The sequence below is a fragment of the Columba livia genome, chromosome 12, assembly GCF_036013475.1.
Source record: "Columba livia isolate bColLiv1 breed racing homer chromosome 12, bColLiv1.pat.W.v2, whole genome shotgun sequence".
Lineage (NCBI taxonomy): Eukaryota > Metazoa > Chordata > Aves > Columbiformes > Columbidae > Columba > Columba livia.
The window spans coordinates 11,417,030-11,435,463 of NC_088613.1; the positions used below are offsets into that span (position 1 = coordinate 11,417,030).

The 18,434-nt window shown below is 36.9% G+C and overlaps 1 protein-coding gene across 3 annotated transcripts in view; it reads left to right on the forward strand.

Annotated features, from left to right (window-relative positions):
* The window catches only part of KLHL4 (kelch like family member 4), a 66,097-nt gene that overhangs the window by 16,948 nt on the left and 30,715 nt on the right, over positions 1–18,434 (forward strand). Inside the window, exon 2 of one of the 3 annotated variants that reach the window (XM_065077859.1) lies at positions 14,626–15,040. The exons of 1 other annotated variant lie outside the window; for it this stretch is intronic. In XM_065077859.1, the coding sequence (XP_064933931.1) occupies positions 15,003–15,040 (38 nt within the window). In that variant the 5' untranslated portion in view covers positions 14,626–15,002. Of the gene's footprint in view, positions 1–14,257; positions 15,041–18,434 lie in introns of those variants that run through there. One more of the 3 variants, XM_005507816.4, reaches the window with a different exon arrangement.

Here is an 18,434-nt window from a genome sequence, read left to right on the forward strand (position 1 = left end):
AAAATAAAACTGAAATCTGTTTTTGAATGCTAAAGGCTATCTATTAGATATTTCTTTTTATCTAGTGATGTGACTTGGAAAAAATATTTCGTGGTTAACAGGCAAAGAATGTTGAGTGACATGTTGACATCAAAATATTTTTGCTAAATGTACATGTTTTAAATTTTAAATCCGTTCTGGAGGGATGTGAGAAGGGAAATTCCCTACTGAATTACATACAGAGCACTTTTTCTTTAGAGTAGTGATCCCATGTCAAGTTACTCGAAAACAAGGTGGAAATATTTCTTGCACAAATTGCTAAGTGTACTCAGAATTTGGCTGCAAGACATCATTATTGCCAAATATGACATGGTTAACATATGGTTTACTACCGCTGACCAGAATTTATCAGCTGACAAAATAATGGAGACAGGTGGAAAACAGAGCAAAACAAACCACCAACAAAACAAACAAAACCCCCAGTTCATTCAGTGTTTACCAGTTTATCATTACATAAGCTTTTTTTTCCTTCCTTTCTGATCTTGTTAAATATTTTACATTGTGGAAGAAAAAGCCCATACTTTTCAGAAACAAAAAGAGAAGCAATTTTAACAGCAAGTCACAGAAATGGAAGATTCTAAAAAAAAAAAAGAAAAACAAATTAAAAAAATCTAAGATCTCTCAAAGGTACCACCAGCTTTCTGTCTGAGTAGCACAACTTTCAGTTTGCTTTTGGAGGTGCATGGGGATAGAGAGATGCTCAATCCTTTAACATTATATCAACATGAGATACAATTTTAGCTGAAGTAGTTAATTTAGGTTTTTTGGCTAAATTTCATGGCTAAATTTTTTGGCTAAATTTCATGGCTCAAAATTACTTTTGTAAATGGGAAAATATGATATTTCTACCACTTAAAATGAGTATAGAGTATATGAAGGATTTCTGACACAATCTCTTCTGTACTAAATCAATGACCTGAAAAAAGCTGCCCTGTTGTTGCCACCACCTTCCTTTCCTTCTTGTCATGGATTTGTTTCCATTTATGCCTCCTTGGGATTCCTTCACTTACTCCCAGAGGAGAAGGCTTAGCAAGCAGAACTGAAACAAATTCAAACAGTGACTCTAAATGTTAATTCCCCTCAGGTTGAGAATGAAATACCAATATATGCAAAAAAACCCAAAAAAACAAAAAAAACCTTAGACATACAGAAAAACAGAACTACAAACATATGCAGTGACATATGCCTTAAAATGAACAGTATAGTTCTTTTAAAATATTGTAATGTTTTTAGTTTTTGAAGACAGGAAAACATATTAACTAGCAGTAATATCATTAAAAATCTGGCAAACTAAGTTATCAAATGTTAAATATTGAAATTTATTACAAATGTGATTTATAACATGCCAGCCCTTGGCTTCTATTTTGGCTGCTTTATTTAGTGTGGGGAGCCCTCTGGGTCAGCTGGAAATGCCCGTGATATTGGGTAAGGCTCAAAAGCCTGCTGTGACAGAGGCGACGGAACTCCTCTGCTCAGCACCGTTTAACTAGAGCTAAGGTATATCTCTATACCTTAGAAGTACAGAAAATTATATTTTCAAGATATCTTCCAGAGCATAATTTCAGAAAAAAAAACAACAAACAAACCTTTTTTTTTTTTCCCAGATTTTGTGTTTCCTGCAGAATGAAGGATAGAAAACTAAAACTACATTAAACACATTTGACAATGAGGGCTCGTCACTATGGTTTTTAGCTTCCAAGTAACAGAAGTAAATTGGGAATGAAATTCAGGTGGAATCAATGTTTCATTTGTTTTAGTGTTCAAAATTGAGAAATCAAATAAATTTTCCTATCCCTCCTACTAGTGCAGTACTTGTACATAAAAGCAAAAGTTTTGTTTCAATTTCTTGTAAACAGCACCTGTAATCAAAGAAATTCTGCCAGTAATCCCCATTTGATACCTCTTCTTCTTCAATCTCAAATACACAACATAGCACTTTCTCAGCCCTAAGCAGTGAGCTTCTACTAGATAAATTCTCAAAATTACTCCTCCACCTACTGATCACCCACAAAGTTACTTTAACATATTGAATTTTATACATATATAAAAATATATGAAAGTAAAAATGTTATGTAATAGATAACATATAGTTTATATAAATTATCTAATATACATTACACATACATAGATATTTCAGCTTGTTAGATGTAGAACAGGAAAGTCAAACAATTGAAAAAAGGTAGAATCTTACTGGTAACCTAAGTGACTCCTCTGTTAACCTTGTATTATGGATGCACCATAAAAAGCTTAATGTCAGGGGAGGTGTGGTATTTTATTAAATGCTGCCAATATAAACTAGATCATGAGATAAATAACAAAAGAATTTGTGTAAATATGAACTAAACCTGGTTCATTTCATACCATCAAGTGAAAAAAAAAAAATCCAAACTAAAAAAAAAAGTTGTTTTTTCTTGCTGCCAGCAAGAAAATGTTATTGGAAGCTTTGATGCTTGTGGATGCTTGTGGCACATCGTATCAGTCATCATTAATTTGAATGAAACTGTTGGGTTTGCATTACTTGACATGCATTTCTAGTTGGGGCTTATTTTCTGTGCACATTTTGACAAGCGTATTGCAGTACAAGTATTTCAAAACAAAGAACCAGTTTAGGATGCAGTCAGAGCAGTAAGGTATTTGGGCTAACAACCGCTTTGCACACAAGTCTGGAAGCTGGAATGCCGAAATATATATAAATATTTGCAGAGCAATAACAAACATACATACGGAAAACAGTTCTTGAGATTCAGAAACCTGAGGATATAAGCACAAGTTATGTAATTAATTCTATATCTTTTAGGTTTTTTTGATGACCAGCACTGTGCTTATTTGTGTAAAAACATAAGAAAGAAGCGATGCTGAGTTCAGCATCACTGCAGTACCCTGGGGTCTATGCTAGTGCTGTACTATAGTGTGACTACTGTTGCTATTATCCCACAATGCTGACAAAATTATCCCTTTGTTTGGCTAATAAGATGGGATTGGTGTAAGCCATAGGAATATTTGGGAAGGCACACTGTAGATCTGCCTGTTTTCTCTGAAGCCAACCTGAAGATCTCCTTTTACTCTGAATTGAAGATCTGCAGTACCTGGTCTGAGGACAACTCTGTTGGAACTGGATGCCAGTCAACCGTACTTCCTTAAGGACAGCACTTCCCAGCCTCATCCAGGTCACTATTCTCAATTAAGAACATGTGAAGATGACAGCACCCTAAATTCAGATGCAATTCTAGAACAAAATGCAGAATGATCTTTCTAACTTAAAATGTCTGTGAACCACCCACCCCATAGTTTAACTGACATAAAGAAAATTCACTATCAAGATAGAGTGTGTTCTTTTTTCTTTTTATTATTTTATTTTCCAGATAGCTGTTCATATTGTCAAATCACAGTCTATTTTTGGAAGGGCCTGCTGAACTGTTTCAGGACAGAACATATAATACCCTCTAAGGTTGCCTTCAGCATTCAACTGTGGATGAACTGGCAGGAGGTTCAGTAATACAGTGCGAGATAATGGGTTGCCGTGGCAACTCTGCTGCCTGCTGCCAAATTTTGGAGCTCAGGTTTAAAAGCTGATCTCGGACCAAGGTCTTTTCCAAAAAAAATCACCACCCTCTCCAAGCCCTTATTAACAAAAAAGCAAACACACAACCATTTTCCTCTCAAAAAAAACCATCCCACATAAAAGGAGCCAGTCCTTTCTTGGTCACTTACCACAGTGCTGTTCCCCCAGCTCTTCTGACCACAGTATTGCCTTCTCACATTGAAATGCTGTATTGCTATTATGAATTTGCCTGACTTAAAAATCAAACATACAATATTTATACACTTCTATTCAAGAATGTAGAAGATACAGATGCCATTTCTCAGGCAAGCAGCAGAGTTTAAAAAGGCAGTTCTTTTACTGTGGCTTTTCAGAGCACCTTTTTCACTGTACTTGAACCTTAGCACAGCTCAAAATAGACATTTCTAAGTAACTAATTTTTCAGTTTCCTAGAAGTTCTTAAAAAGTGGTAGAAATTGTTGCCATAAATTTATGCAACTTAGGGGAGTGTGAAAAAACTCTAGACCTATCCAATAGTTCTATTATAATAATACAGAAAGTAAGGCAATAATGAGTTAAATTTATAACAGGGCTTGAAAGTCACAAAACGCAGCACTAGCACAGTTCTAGCATTATATTCTCACTGTGAAAGCATTTGAATTTGGGTTTGCATGTCCCTGCTCTAAGTTCTCAGACAGATAATATAGATTTAAACTGCATTGCAACAAAAAAATCCTCAACAATCTGCAACAACTCAAAAACCCTACAGAGAGAAAGAATGACAGGAGATACAGTACATAAGGGTGTTTTTCTTAAGAATGTCAGTCTCTTTCTACTGTGTCTTCAAAAAGGGTCCACGCTTGGAATGAGCTAAAAGTAAGAGACGCAGTTTAACAATCACTGGCAGTTCAGATAAGAATGATCTTCATCATCTTCAAAATTCCTCTTGGTGATGGATACGCCTATGGATTTTCTCGAACTGTTCACTGTCAAGCAAATGCAATAATCCCTACATCAACTGGCAAGGCATCAGCAGAGCAGAATTTCAATCCACATGGTCTGCCTTACACATCTTGCTTTTCCAGCCTAGAAACGAGATGCCTGCAGAACGCCTTTGCACTGCTCAGCACTTCGAGAATCCTGCACCACAGACCAGGACCATGTCTTAGTTGTGATAAGTAAAGGAGGCAGTTTGTATTCTCCAAAAAGAGAAGCTCAAATGAAAATGAACGTGGTGACAAGTCTGCAAAAAGTGTGCTCTACTTCATTCAGAAGGCTTCCCAAAAGCAAAAATATATGGATTCTGAACCCAGCATTTGCTCTTGCCTATTTTCTCTTTCAGAACATGTTGGGTCTGTATCACTAGGATTTTTGTCTGCAGATAACATCACGATACCAAAGTCATAGAATGGACTACAAATATTAATAAATTCAATTTAGTCACAACAGGAGTGGTGAAATCCTAGAAAATATGAGGGAGTTGCCTTTAACAGCTTCATGTTGTGGTACATAAAGCTTTCTGCAGAAGTTTTAGATTGCTGGGATCTGTATGCTGCAAAAGCAATGTAATGGGGACACAAATAAAGAACAACGGGTCTGGCTGATTCATGCATAAAATATAAATCAGATTGCCTCACGATGTATTTTTAAAGAAGTATCTTGGTGAAATACTTTGTTCTGGGTGGTTTATTATACAAATAACATTGACTAAAAGCAGAATAATTGTTTTGTTTCATTTCTTTCTGCACTAATTGCAGGCATTATTATACATATTTTCATAAAGCCAACTGAATCTCCTTCATCAGCTATAAAAAAATCCCTTTTAAACTATTTAAATCATTAACATCCCTGATGCAATGCTTTACACAATGGTCTTATTTCTACTTCCTATAATTATATAACTGCACATCTGCAAATGTGTGTACTGTTAACAGATTGTGGCAACACATTTGAATCTCTAGAGGAAAGTTCAAGGATAATGTTACACACACACGAGCAGTACAAAAGAAGACTTTTTAAGACTCACATTAGTTTCTCTGCAGGAATTTTAAGAAATTATCCTATCTTTAATACCTTAGTAAAAATCTTAAGTACTTATAAATTCTAATGACGTATTGGTGTCCACAAGTTTCACTGGTTCCCACATTTTTTGAGCACGTAAGAGCTTTGCAGATCCAGATCAGAGAAGACATGACTTAAAACCTCCCAGAATATATTCTTGAGGTCAAGCAAAAAAGTCCCTGCAACATCATTCTGAAAATTAATTCCAGATAAGAGATCAGTAGGAGTTTTAGCAGTTTCATTCACATTTCAAAGCAAAATAATATAAGCACAAAATAATACCTGCTTTGCTTTTGTGGTCCTGGTCATAAGACAGTGAAAAAACATCTCAGAACCACTACAGCTATCCTTAATGTAGGTTGTTAACTACCTGAATCATTTAATAATTGATGAAAACACACACAGGCTTTGAGTTCCTGCTCTCTCACATTTAATACTGACTTTAAATCAGGGTGTTTACAGAACTGTGTTTCCTATTGGCATCAGCCATCTATGAAAGTACATAAACAGCCTAATGAGCTTGCCTGACATTTTTCCATTTGACTAAAAAATAATGGAACTTGTGGTTTTTCTTTATAATGGGAGGAATTTAGCCAGATGAATTTATTGGCAACAGGATTTTCTGAAATACAAAGTTGTATCAGGCAAATATACACTAGTCAAAGAAAAGCTATGTAGAATTATTTAAGTACCTTATTTTAAGAGCAAAAATTTAGGTAGCTTAACAGTTGCACTAATGTGTTCTGTTCCATCACATTGTTCCCCAGTAAATCAAATATCTTGTGTCCAAAAACACTTCCACTGAACTCCCTGATCAAAGCATACTGATGAGACAGAAATATTGCATACTGTCTTTTGAAATTTTCTTCTACTCAGGGGTCTATTCTTGCTTAGTATTGGTTACCCAGTGAAATAGAGGGGAGAAGGATTGGCTTTGGCATGTAAATGTGGATTGGAGACATGAACACTTTTTGGTTCAGTCAATACCCTATCTGTCCCAAGGTACTTTCTTCCTGGATGAGACAGATATATGGACATGGACAATGGTCAGGCCAAATTCATTATTGAGGCCATCTGCTCTCTGGTGCCTGCTTTAATGAGGGAAGAGTCACAGAGAACATAAAGGTAATTTATATATTGTAAAGCAAAGACAATAGCACATTACTTTTCTAAAAAAATCATAAAAAGATTTCTGAAGGGGTTCTTAGAGCCTTAGATCAAAGATCCTGAAAAAATAACCAGTACATATTATCATTGTAACTTTTAGACCAATACTGTGACATTCTTTGTCAGAAAAATCCCAATTTCTTTAACAGATTGCTTTTGCTTATTAGGAATTTAACTATTATCTGTAGTTGGGCAAACTGGGCAAACTCACAGGCCACATTTTGTATCTACATAAAGAGACAAGTGAGAAAATGAAACCTACCACAAATACTTAAAAATAACAAGGACAACAGAAAGAGTTTTTTCAAATACATGGCAGGTAAAACTATAGGCCCACTGATAAACGAGGTGGGTGCCCTGATGACAGAAGATACAGAGAAGGCAGAGTTACTGAATGCCTTCTTTGTCTCTGTCTACTCTGCCAGAAGCTGTCCTGAGGAGCCCCATACTGCTGAGGCCCCAGAGGAAGGCAGGGCAATGGAGGAGTTTGCCTCGGTTGATGAGGACTGGGTTAGGGAGCAATTATGCGTTCTGGACATTCATAAATCCATGGGTCCAGGTGGGACGCACCTGCGGGTGCTGAGGGAGCTGGCTGAGGTCATTGCTGGACCACTCTCCATCATCTTTGCCAAGTCTTGGGAAACGGGAGAGGTGCCTGAGGACTGGAGGAAAGCAAATGTCACTCCAGTCTTCAAAAAGGGCAAGAAGGAGGATCCAGGTAACTATAGACTGGTCAGCCTCATCTCCATCCCTGGGAAGGTGATGGAACATCTCAAGGCATATCAAAGATAAGAGGGTCATTAGGGGCAGTCAACATGGCTTCACCAAGGGGAAGTTGTGCTTGACCAACCTCATAGCCTTTTATGAGGATATAACAAGGTGGAGAGATGATGGCAGAGCAGTGGATGTGGTCTACTTTAACTTCAGTAAAGCATTTGACACAGTCTCCCACAGCATCCTTGCTGCTAAACTGAGGGAGTGCGGTCTGGACGATCAGGTAGTGAGGTGGACTGTGAACTGGCTGAAGGGAAGAAGCCAGAGAGTCGTGGTCAATGGGATGGAGTCTAGCTGGAGTCCTGTATCTAGTGGAGTGCCTCAAGGGTCAGTACTGGGGCCAGTATTATTCAATATATTCATCAGTGATTTGGATGAGGGAATAGAGTGTACTGTCAGCAAGTCTGCAGTTGACACCAAGCTGGGAGGAGTGTCTGACATGCCAGAATACAGTGCTGCCATCCAGAGACCTGGACAGGCTCTTACCAAAGGGGAGGCAGAAAGTATCAGGAAGCTGTAATTTTTCCTGAAGGATGTGAGCCTCAGAGAGGCAGCATTTGGGTTTTATACATTTTTACTGAAGGATGAACAAAAATATTGTATAGCGGTTTACAATATGTTATTAATTGCAGAAAATGTACAATGTACGCAAAATACAAAACTATATTTAGGAATTACAGATTATCGGAGTATTGTAATTCTGTACTCTTGAATTAAGTCAATTAATCATAGAATCATATAAGTTGTAAAAGACCCTTAAGATCATCAAGTCCAACCGTAATCCAAAGATATGTGGGAAAAATAATAGAATTTTAAATATCTAAAACTGGACTGAATAAGAAAATATGTAATTGCCATCTATACAAAGCTCAACTATACATCTTTAAGTACTTAAATAAAGGCTGCAGTCTTCATGGAGTTGAAAACAACATCGCAGAAACTACCATGACACAACACAGTACAAGGAGAAGACAAGAAGCTTACTGTCTGAAATAAACTACTTAGAAAGACATTGGGGGAAAAAAACTCATTTTTTTTCTAAAGAAAGCATGGATGTTCAGAATGGTGAGATGATATATAACATTACATCAAATCCTTAAGAGGTACTCAACAGACTTCATAAGTAGCTTTTGTTTTAAAAAAAAATAGTCTTTGTTACAAAAAGGATCTATTTTTTGGCTTTTTGTACAAAACTTTTGGTTTAGTGCAACAGATACATTATTATAAGTTAACCAATATAGACTGCATACATTTACAATATTAAATGTAAACTAAAAGTCTCTCTGTTCAAGTGAATTTATTTGTCTTCATTTTCAGATGTAAACTATTGTAAGAATGTTTTTGTATTCTGGGCTAGCATCACAAAGTGCAGCCTCAAGGCATCTTGGCAGCTGACAACAGCTAGAGCCAGGCTGAATGACAATAATATTGTGATGTGGATCTGTATGGCTTTTTGTCTAAGTGAAAATTGAGTTATTCCGTGCTTTTACAGGTGGCATGGCCAAAACGATGCTGTTAGGATGCTGGGAGACAGTTTGCTGACAAGGATATTGGTTTACAGCACTTTTCCAGATAAGCTTTCACTGTGATACTTACAATCATACAATTTTAAAAAGTATTCTGTCCCCTGCATTCTTATAGCATCACAAAGGATAGATCAAACATCTGAGAAAATTGGTAGGAAAACTGATGACAACTGTGAGGGAAACTGAAGGGAGAAAAAAGGTTGATGGATTATTATGCTACAAAACCCCAACAATAAAAGCCTCAAACTTACTTGCCTTACTTGTAAAGAAGTTGCATGTTTCCCTATGTTAACCTAAAGGTAAACCAGATGGCCCACCAGAATGCCTGTTTCCACACTTGTAAATAGAACAAGCCAGCTTGTGTGGACTTGAATATGTGTCTGTGTTCGAATTAATCTGTGTACTGGAAGTTAGATAAGTCATTAAGGAGAAAGACTTGAAGTGACTGTCTCAAACCTCTCAGACACCTGCCCCAAGGCAGCTCATTTTTTCATGAATAATCGAAGAGCTCTGTAACCTCTGGTGTCAATGATTCAAAGGAGACGCATGGCCATACATTCTAAGTTTTTTTTTTATTGACATATACAGCACCTTTCTTGAGTCTCAGAACACACTTGTGGGCTTAAGAATGAAACACATCTAAGAATCGCTACATTCTACAATGCACAGAAGTACAACTGCCTCAAGGGCCTCCCTCTCTTGAAATTAAAGGCAGCATTTATTACTTCTTAAGATACAATGAACTAGAGTCACATTCAAATATCAAAGAAGACTGACCTTGGGCATAAGTCCTTATTCTGTCAAGGCTTTGAGATGGCATATGATACAGACCTATACTGACAAGTGTCAAATCTAAATACTAGGTTTTGTTGAGGGTATGTTAGATCCTTTCCATGCTCTTTAATATCCAACGATAATAATTGGTGGTTAAATAAGGGTTGTTATTGTCAGTGAATAAGCAGAAAACTCAAGTATTTTCTACATGAACATTTTCTACGTGCCTCCAGGAAGATCAGCCAAAAAGACTGAGCTAGGCTTCTCACAGAGCATGGTCAGAGGAGAAAAGTTATCAGGCAGTGGATATAAATTAAAGCAAGGGAGGTTCCTATCAGTTATAAGAAAAATGTTGTTACTATTAGAACAGTCAAGCACTGGAACAGGTTTCCTAGAAGTGTTCCTATGTCTCAGTCTTGGAGTTTTTCAAGATGAAAGTAGAGAAAACCTTGAGTGACCTGCTCTGACCTTGTGCCAGGCCCTATGTTGATCAGGATCTTGTAGAAATACAGTGATTTTTTCCAGTTTTGGCATACAGCTTTGTAGGTGGGTTGCAATCTGTAGTACAGCTTCCAGTTATTTGAGGAAGCAATTGTGTTTAAATGTGTCAACACTTTCCCTTAAGTGGATCATTTCTATGGATTCCTTTGGTAGTAAGTGTCTAAAGTAACTGATTGTCTTAAACTGATTTGTGTTTGCTGGGATTCAAAGTTGAACTTTCCCACAGATATTAAATAGAGCTGTTTGTTTTTGTCCCGTTCCTTTCCATTTGACTGTGACTTCTGTTCATGCTAGTGCTGTGCTATGCAGATGTTTCCTGGAATATCTCTTTTACAAAGGATGGACTAATGGGAGTTCTCTTGAAGCACCATTTTCAAAACAGTGTAATAAAAATATTCAACTTCTTGTTCTCTTTATCTGGCTCCACATGCAGTATAAATACGCAGACTAGGTACACAAACCGTGAAGACCTTGTACGATAGGTTGTTTGGGTAGAGTGACAGCTCTTCTACATAGGACTTTAGTTAGTTAGCAACAATCTCTACATATGTAGACCTCATTATAATTATTTCCCCAGATGCAAGCACTGTATACAGTATTGATATGACTTTGTCATTAACATGAATTTCTAAAAAACATTATGTCGGGATAGACTTCAAATATCTTGAAAAATAGGAGAAAACATTCTTTCTGTGCTTAGCTTGCTTTTTTGATTCTCTCATTCAGCGTATGCGGATTTTTCCTATTTCAGTCAGCTTTGCATTGAAGACCTCTGGTCCAAAGCTACCCTTGACTTTTAGCTTCCTGGTCTGCCTCACATCCAGCAAAGATCTACTTCATTAGCGCTTGCTAGTAACCTAGTCCTTGCAATACTCCTGCCTTTGCAGTCTGTAGATGGTATCTTTCTTGAATTATTCTACAAGAAAGTTTGATGATTCCTTTTTATTATTCTTTGCTAGGCTTGTGGGAACAGAGAGATATATTTTTTTTAATAGGCTTTTCATACAGGAAGTGTACTATCAGCTCAGGGCAAACACAAAAAGAATAAGAAATCATTTGCTCTGTCTCTTCTGAGAGGAGAATAAAAATTATATAACTGCATGAACATACTCCCCTTGCTCAAATCCTCAAAAAAAGAAATTACTGTTATTAACTAGAAGATCTAGACATTTTGAAATGCATTAGAAAATTCCTTTCTATAAAGTGTTTTGGTGGCAGATGAACATGGGAGGCAGATGTAGGTGGTTTGTGACAGAAAGAAAATTCTCAGTTACTTCTTATGGGTAGTTTGTGACAAAAGTATTTTTATAATTTTTTAATTCAAATATTGTATCAGGTATTTACACTTGTCATCTTAAAATTATTATAAACACCTATCTAGTCTCTTACTATTAATACATATCTTTCAAATTATCTGGATGATCACAATTTTTGAAGGCTTGTAGAAACATGATGTCCGACTTCCTGCCAAATGCCAGTCTACCATCCTATTTAGTGCGATTTCCTAACCGGATCAAAGATTTTCCTGAAAAGCTTATACCCATTGAATTGAATGGAGGTTTTTTAGAGAATGAGGACTTCTTTTTCCTCAAGCCATTAGCAAGCCTCCTACGGGATGAACAATTCAACCCCCTCCCGCCTGCCAACTGCAGGCAGTGCTGCTTAGGACTTTTGCTTCTGAACTGGAATTGAGATTTCTGGAAATGTATCTCTTTTTCATAACTGACAGCTGCATTAGTTTTCCTTGTCTCTACTGTAGCTGTTAGATAAACACCTCAAACACTGCCTGGCATGTCACACAGCCACAGAATAATGGGTTGGAAGGGGCCTTGGGAGCTCACCTAGTCTGACCACCTGCTCAAATCAAGCCCAGTTACAGCAGTTCCACAGGACGAGTCCATTTGGGATCTTTCTCGGGGGAAGGAGATGCTGTAGCCTCTATTGGCAACCTCTTCCCACCTGCTCCATTACCTTCGTGGGGAGAAAGTTTTTGTTATATCTCACCAGATTTTCCCATTTTTCTATCACATTCTGTCATATGCTCTAGCTGTCTGACCCTCCTGGTGGCCCTGGCTAGACTTGCTTCAGCCGTAGAAAATCCTGTTCTTTGGAGATTTCCAACCATGAGGGTGAAAAATAACATCATTATTATAGTAGATGTTTCTATAAATGAGACTAAACATCTTAAATTAGGAATAGCAATAACAGAAATATCTTACAACTTTTCACATCTAGAAGTTTGAACCCAGTCAGAGATCCACCTAAAAATACATTAGAGATTTATAAAGAAATCATCAAGAAGTAAACACTCAAATTGTATTCAGTTTCAAGGGAACTTAGTTTTTCTCACCAGAAGATAGATATAAACGATTAAAAACAGGTATGTGGCATATATATGTGTAAACACGGTACAGCTTCATACCACATACCTGCTCCTAGTCGTGTCAGGAATGAAGTTTTGGATTATCAAATCATTTACACTGCCCTAGTACAGCACGTTGAAATTTTAGCCAGAATGTTAACAAGCTGTGTAAAAAATAATTTACTTATGCCCTACTGGAAACATGTTCTGTGCTGATTCAAGCTGATTTTTTGAGCAAGAGAGTCTCTTCAGCAAATGTCCAGTTTTACTATTTTAATTTCAGCTGGATACACTTTCCATCTGCCAAAACGTGCTGAGTTAGTAAGAAACAGACCCATTCACAAACAGAAGTACTGTTTGTACATTCTTAAGGAAAATTCAAGGAATATGCTTTTGATGATATCTTGGAGTAAAGGATGACTTTTGCAAAAGGGATTTAATGAAATGAAACCAACAGAAGCTTTGTGAGATGGTGAAAAAATATGGACTAAATGTATCAGAGCTGTTGCTAAGTGGAACTGACAGAGCTGCTGAGAAAGCTCTATGAACTGATTAAAACAGTAGCAAGAACCTATGTTGTCTGTCCACCTCTACAAGATTTTATCATAAATTATTTTATTAACTTGGTATACAGAGACTCCTTCATTAAAATAAATCTCAGATTGCCATGTAGGCAATGCTGAGGAATATACATAGATAGCACTAAGTATCATTACGTTTATGAAATTGAATAGGATGATATCCATAGGCATGTAGACTGAAATTGAAAAGTTAAGAGACATTAATTTAAATATAATATTTATTTAATTATTTTCAATTTGCATGTGAAAACATTTTTATATGTTATTTCAAAACACATTGGGAACAGTTTGCATAGCCCTGCCTATTAAAGAATGGATGGGAATGCATATACATCATCTATTAAATTTGCTGAAAACATGTTGCAGTGTACACTAACAAAAGAAAGGTGTTTTCTAAAAAAAATCACACTTGTTTCACCGTCCATGAGAAATTAAGAGCAGGATGGCAGAGAGTGTTTACACAGGCACTTAGCCAGGAAACAGTGTGTTTTCCACAGATACAGTCATTCTGGGAGCACATCTCTCATTTTCATGAGCTCTCCCCCTCTGTTCTCATACCCCTCTAATTATATCAAGAAATCTATCTGTAGGTGAGAAAATACATACAGTTCTGCACAATGTATTCAACTGCTGCCTCTTTCCTTTAGGTAAGTGCTACCACACTGAGGCCATTTGTAGGAATTTTACACAGCACGGTAAACAAATGCAAAACCCTTAAGGAAACACACGAACTGCAGGAGAGTTTCACAGTGAATCGTTACCAAAAATCTGCGTAAGGAGACTATAAAAGAATTCTCTCTAAATCTTCTGTGCAATGCAGCATTGCTTATTAACAGGCTTGATGGAAAACCTCGTGAGATAGAAAGTCGTGTCACTTTATTTGTCTGTGCTTTCCTGCATCTTAAGTTGCAGCTTAGGATCCCTGAGGATCATGTGAGGCTGGGTTATATATGAGAGAGCGGTGCTATAGTGCTGGGAGTGTGTAAGCCAGGCAGCTGGGTAGTGTTATGGTTGCTGCTTTCCTGTGCTAAGCTGATTTACTTGTTTAAGGTCTGACCTCATCATCCTGTCAGTATGGATTCCCACCTATACAGTTAGCAGCAGCTTAGCATCGGCTTGAAGAGCTTGCAGTATATTAATCAGAAGAGAGAGGGAGAGAGCTACCGGTGTTTGTTCTTTTGTTGTCTTTTCTTAAGAAGAGGAGTTGAAACACAAGAGATAACAAAGAATTCATTTCCTTTCTAAAAGAGTAGGCTTCTTTTTTTTTTTTTTTTTTTTTCCCCTTGGAAAAAATGTCAGTATCTGGAAAGAAAGAGTTTGATGTGAAGCAGATCCTGAGGCTCCGCTGGAGGTGGTTCAGTCACCCCTCGCAAGGCTCCACCGGCACAGGGGGCTGCCATCAGCAGGAAGGATACGAGCACAGAGGGACATCGGTTCAGAACAGGTTCAAGAACCACTCTCGGGACAGAAATGGGCTGAAGAAAAGCAGCAGTCCTATCCACCACAATATCCTGGTACCTGTGCCAGGTCCAACCCCTGTGCACCACCGATCTATTCAAACCTGGCATCAACAGAATCTCATAGAACAGCTTCGATCAAATGAGGATTTTCCCAAAACAAGCACAGAGGAAAACTGTGTCAAAGAAGATTCAAGTAAAACCACACAGGAGTTGCAGATGATCACAGAAGAAAATTCAGATGAATCTGCAGAGAGGTAGGAGTTTTAAAGTCTGCACTTAGAAAGCCATACTTCTGTCCAAGTTATTCCCTTAAACTGTCTTAGTTTTTAACCAGAGTTCCTTACTGCATTAGTCTCACTTATATATGTGCACACCCACACTCAAATGAATACGAACACACATTAAAAATTGAACAGGAATGCTGCCATGAAATTTTGATCTTTGCTTAAGATATATCATTTAATAACTTCCATGAAAATAAAAATCTGCCAGTTCATCAGTTTTTCTCTATCACAGTTTACAACATATTAATTTTTTGTCTTGATTTATTATGTTAAAGTGCAATGAAAAACTGAGCCTTCTGAAATCCTGTCCTCATTCTGACTTTATCAATGGGTGCAACTCTGACAAATGGGAACTGCTGGAGGTGCACAGTCTGTGTGGTTGCCCTCAGTGTGTCAAATTTCTCACTGCTCTTTTTTTACTGCCTTCTTGACAAGTAAAATTAACCTTGAACTAGGTGGAAAGGAAGCATCATTACTTGCCTTTTTTCCAGATTTATTTGAAACCACATTACTTTCACAGCTTGTTTAATATACTAAGAGACAAACACTTTCTGCAAGGTCAGGTGAAAAAACATTACAGCTATGAGACCTTAAAGGTACAAGCACAAAGGAAGAGCTATTTTTAAGATGTTAATACAGAGAATATTATTTGATAAGGCATGCCTTTTAATTTTTTATGATCTTTTTTTCAAAATTGATGTCAGTATTATTAGCTTATACAACAACAACTTTACAGCACCTTGGACTCAAATTATGCATTTATAATGTGATTATTTGTACCATTTAATGAGATTGCCATCCATATTTGGGAATTATTTAGGTTACTTACATTGTATTTAAATACAAATCCATCTTACTTGAAGCTACAGTTTCAGTGGAAACAAAGCTGACAGTTTGTGTATTTTTAACAGTTATTATTTTTCAAGTTGTACATCTGGTATAGGCAACATCCGCAGACTGAACAGAAAAAAGGGCATTCCAAAATGTCGTTTTGAAAACAGTACTAGTAATCAGTGTGTACTACAGAAAATCATTAGAGAAAAAGATCAGTGAGGTAGGAATATGATACTTCTGTATGTTTACGTACTAGTTTGTCCTGTGTAAGAAGCATACACTTAGTATACCTTATTTTGAATAACAGTACAAGAAAAGGAACATTGAATAATCAAAGTAAGATTGTATATCAGGTGAAGAAGAAGGTAAAAAAGCACCATGAATTCAGTTTAGAATGTAATAAGCCACTGTCTTCTAAAATAAGATGTGACATTTCCTGCAGCTATATATAAACTTTCTGCTGAGACTTCATGAAATTTTGTGCCTTTTTATTAATTGAAAGTTAAGTTCTTCTCTTGAGCTGTTTAAATTTGCAGTTTTTAGAAAAGTTTTGGTAATGCATAATATACATCTTATAAAGTCTGTTTATATTCAAATAAGTATTTTCTGTAAAGTTATCAGTAAAAACTTTAAAAGACTAAATTTGTAAGAAATTGTTCAGAAAATTGTTCATGTCTATGAGTTTCTCTATAAATAAAATTTTATTTCAAGAAAAAAAATAGATCAGTAAAGACACCTCAACCTAGTTCCAAGTTCTTAAACATGTACCAACAGAAATCATTAAGTAAATCATCATTCTCTTCCCCTATAGCATCCAGCACAGGCCACACGTGAATTAATATGCTAATTGGCTGGGTAGAAATGAAATATTGAGAAGAAGAAATACAGAGAAGCAGCCTTATATCTATATCTTGTTGATGGATATATTTTAATCGCTTTAGAACAATGCCTTATCTTATTCCTTTGAAATCACCCTATTAAGTCATTTTGGGTCTCCTTTTTCTTTAGAAATTCCAAATGGTCACAAACGATTGTAATCAATAGGTTCTGCTAGTAATTAACACAGCTGAAAAATGAGGCATTTCCAAGATCCCCTGGCTCCATCTTCTCATGTTATTAAAGCCATGACATAATGAACTATACAACTATTGCAGCCAAATGCTCTTTCACGTTCATACCTGAGAACACCAAAGAAAATCTCATACAAATTTGCCTTTTATTCCTTAGAAGTGGTTGTGTCTAATGCAACGAGTTTACCTCTACCTATTTTGAGCTGGGATTTAAAGCAGGACACTGTTACATGTCACTTGGACACTGAAAATAGTAGAAAAGGATAGAAAATCTGGCCAAAACCTCAATCTTGAGCAGACTATGAAAGCAATTTCTAGTAGCAGCTTAACACTTCCTACCAAAAAGTTCTGGAAACATGTAAACAATATTCTCAACTTCTCTAGAAACCATAGGTCTTATTCCTTTCAGTGTCACAGACATAAGAACATGAGGCTTGATGAAAAAGGGCTTGTTCCTAAATGATATGACCAATGACAGGCAAAGTAAATGAGGGCTTAAGTTCCCAAAACTTACTGGTTTTGTGGTAACGATAGCCAGTTAAGGAGCGACCAATCAATAAATTCTAGGTGTATAGCAGATAAATAAATTGGTTATTGGCACAGAGTAAAGCTTCCCAGAGTGCCTATCCGGTGTTGCTAAGAGAACACACTCAACAGATATCAAAATATCTTGTAGGAGTAGTTACATTTATACAGTCCTAAAATTACATCTGGCCCTTTGAAGGCAACCTCGAGGCTGATGTGGCCGTCCGTGAAAATGAGTTTGACACCCCTGCTCTAGAAGCATCTAAAATGGTGGGCCTTCACCTGGTATAACATCCTTATGGAAATTGCATCAATAGTTTTGAAAAAAGCTGAACAGTGAACAATACACATTTCATTGACCCAGGCTGAATCTCTACTTCTTGAGTGAGGATTGGAAACTTTTCACAAGTGCAAACCAGAGAAACTCGCTAACACCTGAAGAGATATCAATTTATTTTATTTAGACTGCACACTGCATTCCCCACTATAAAATATTATGGTATTACTGGGATGGTCAGAAGGCTAAACCCGCAGAATGTGGCCATGCAAATGAAGAGTAAAAACGTTCAAAGATTTTAGGTTTAGCTTTAAGTAGGACCTTAAGTGATCTCCGAGACAATGCATACTAAATAAACTGTGAAATGCTTCTGGTTCAGAAGGCACAGTTGTGGATTTTTGTGGTCATCTCTGATCAGCTCTGTCTCAAATCATCTGAGGCCCAGGCTCATCAGTCAGGAAGACCTTGAAGCAGTTCCATTTCTTTCAAAGAAATTGATCTGGCCCCGTGTCACCATTTATACAAAACCAGGACACACTGGTCCAGAGACATCAGCAAAAACTTGAAGGATTTAATTGCTAGATTTTGTTTGACAACAGAAAATTTTCTTCTTTGTGCAACACACAAACACACACTTGTGCACAAATAAAGCACTGAT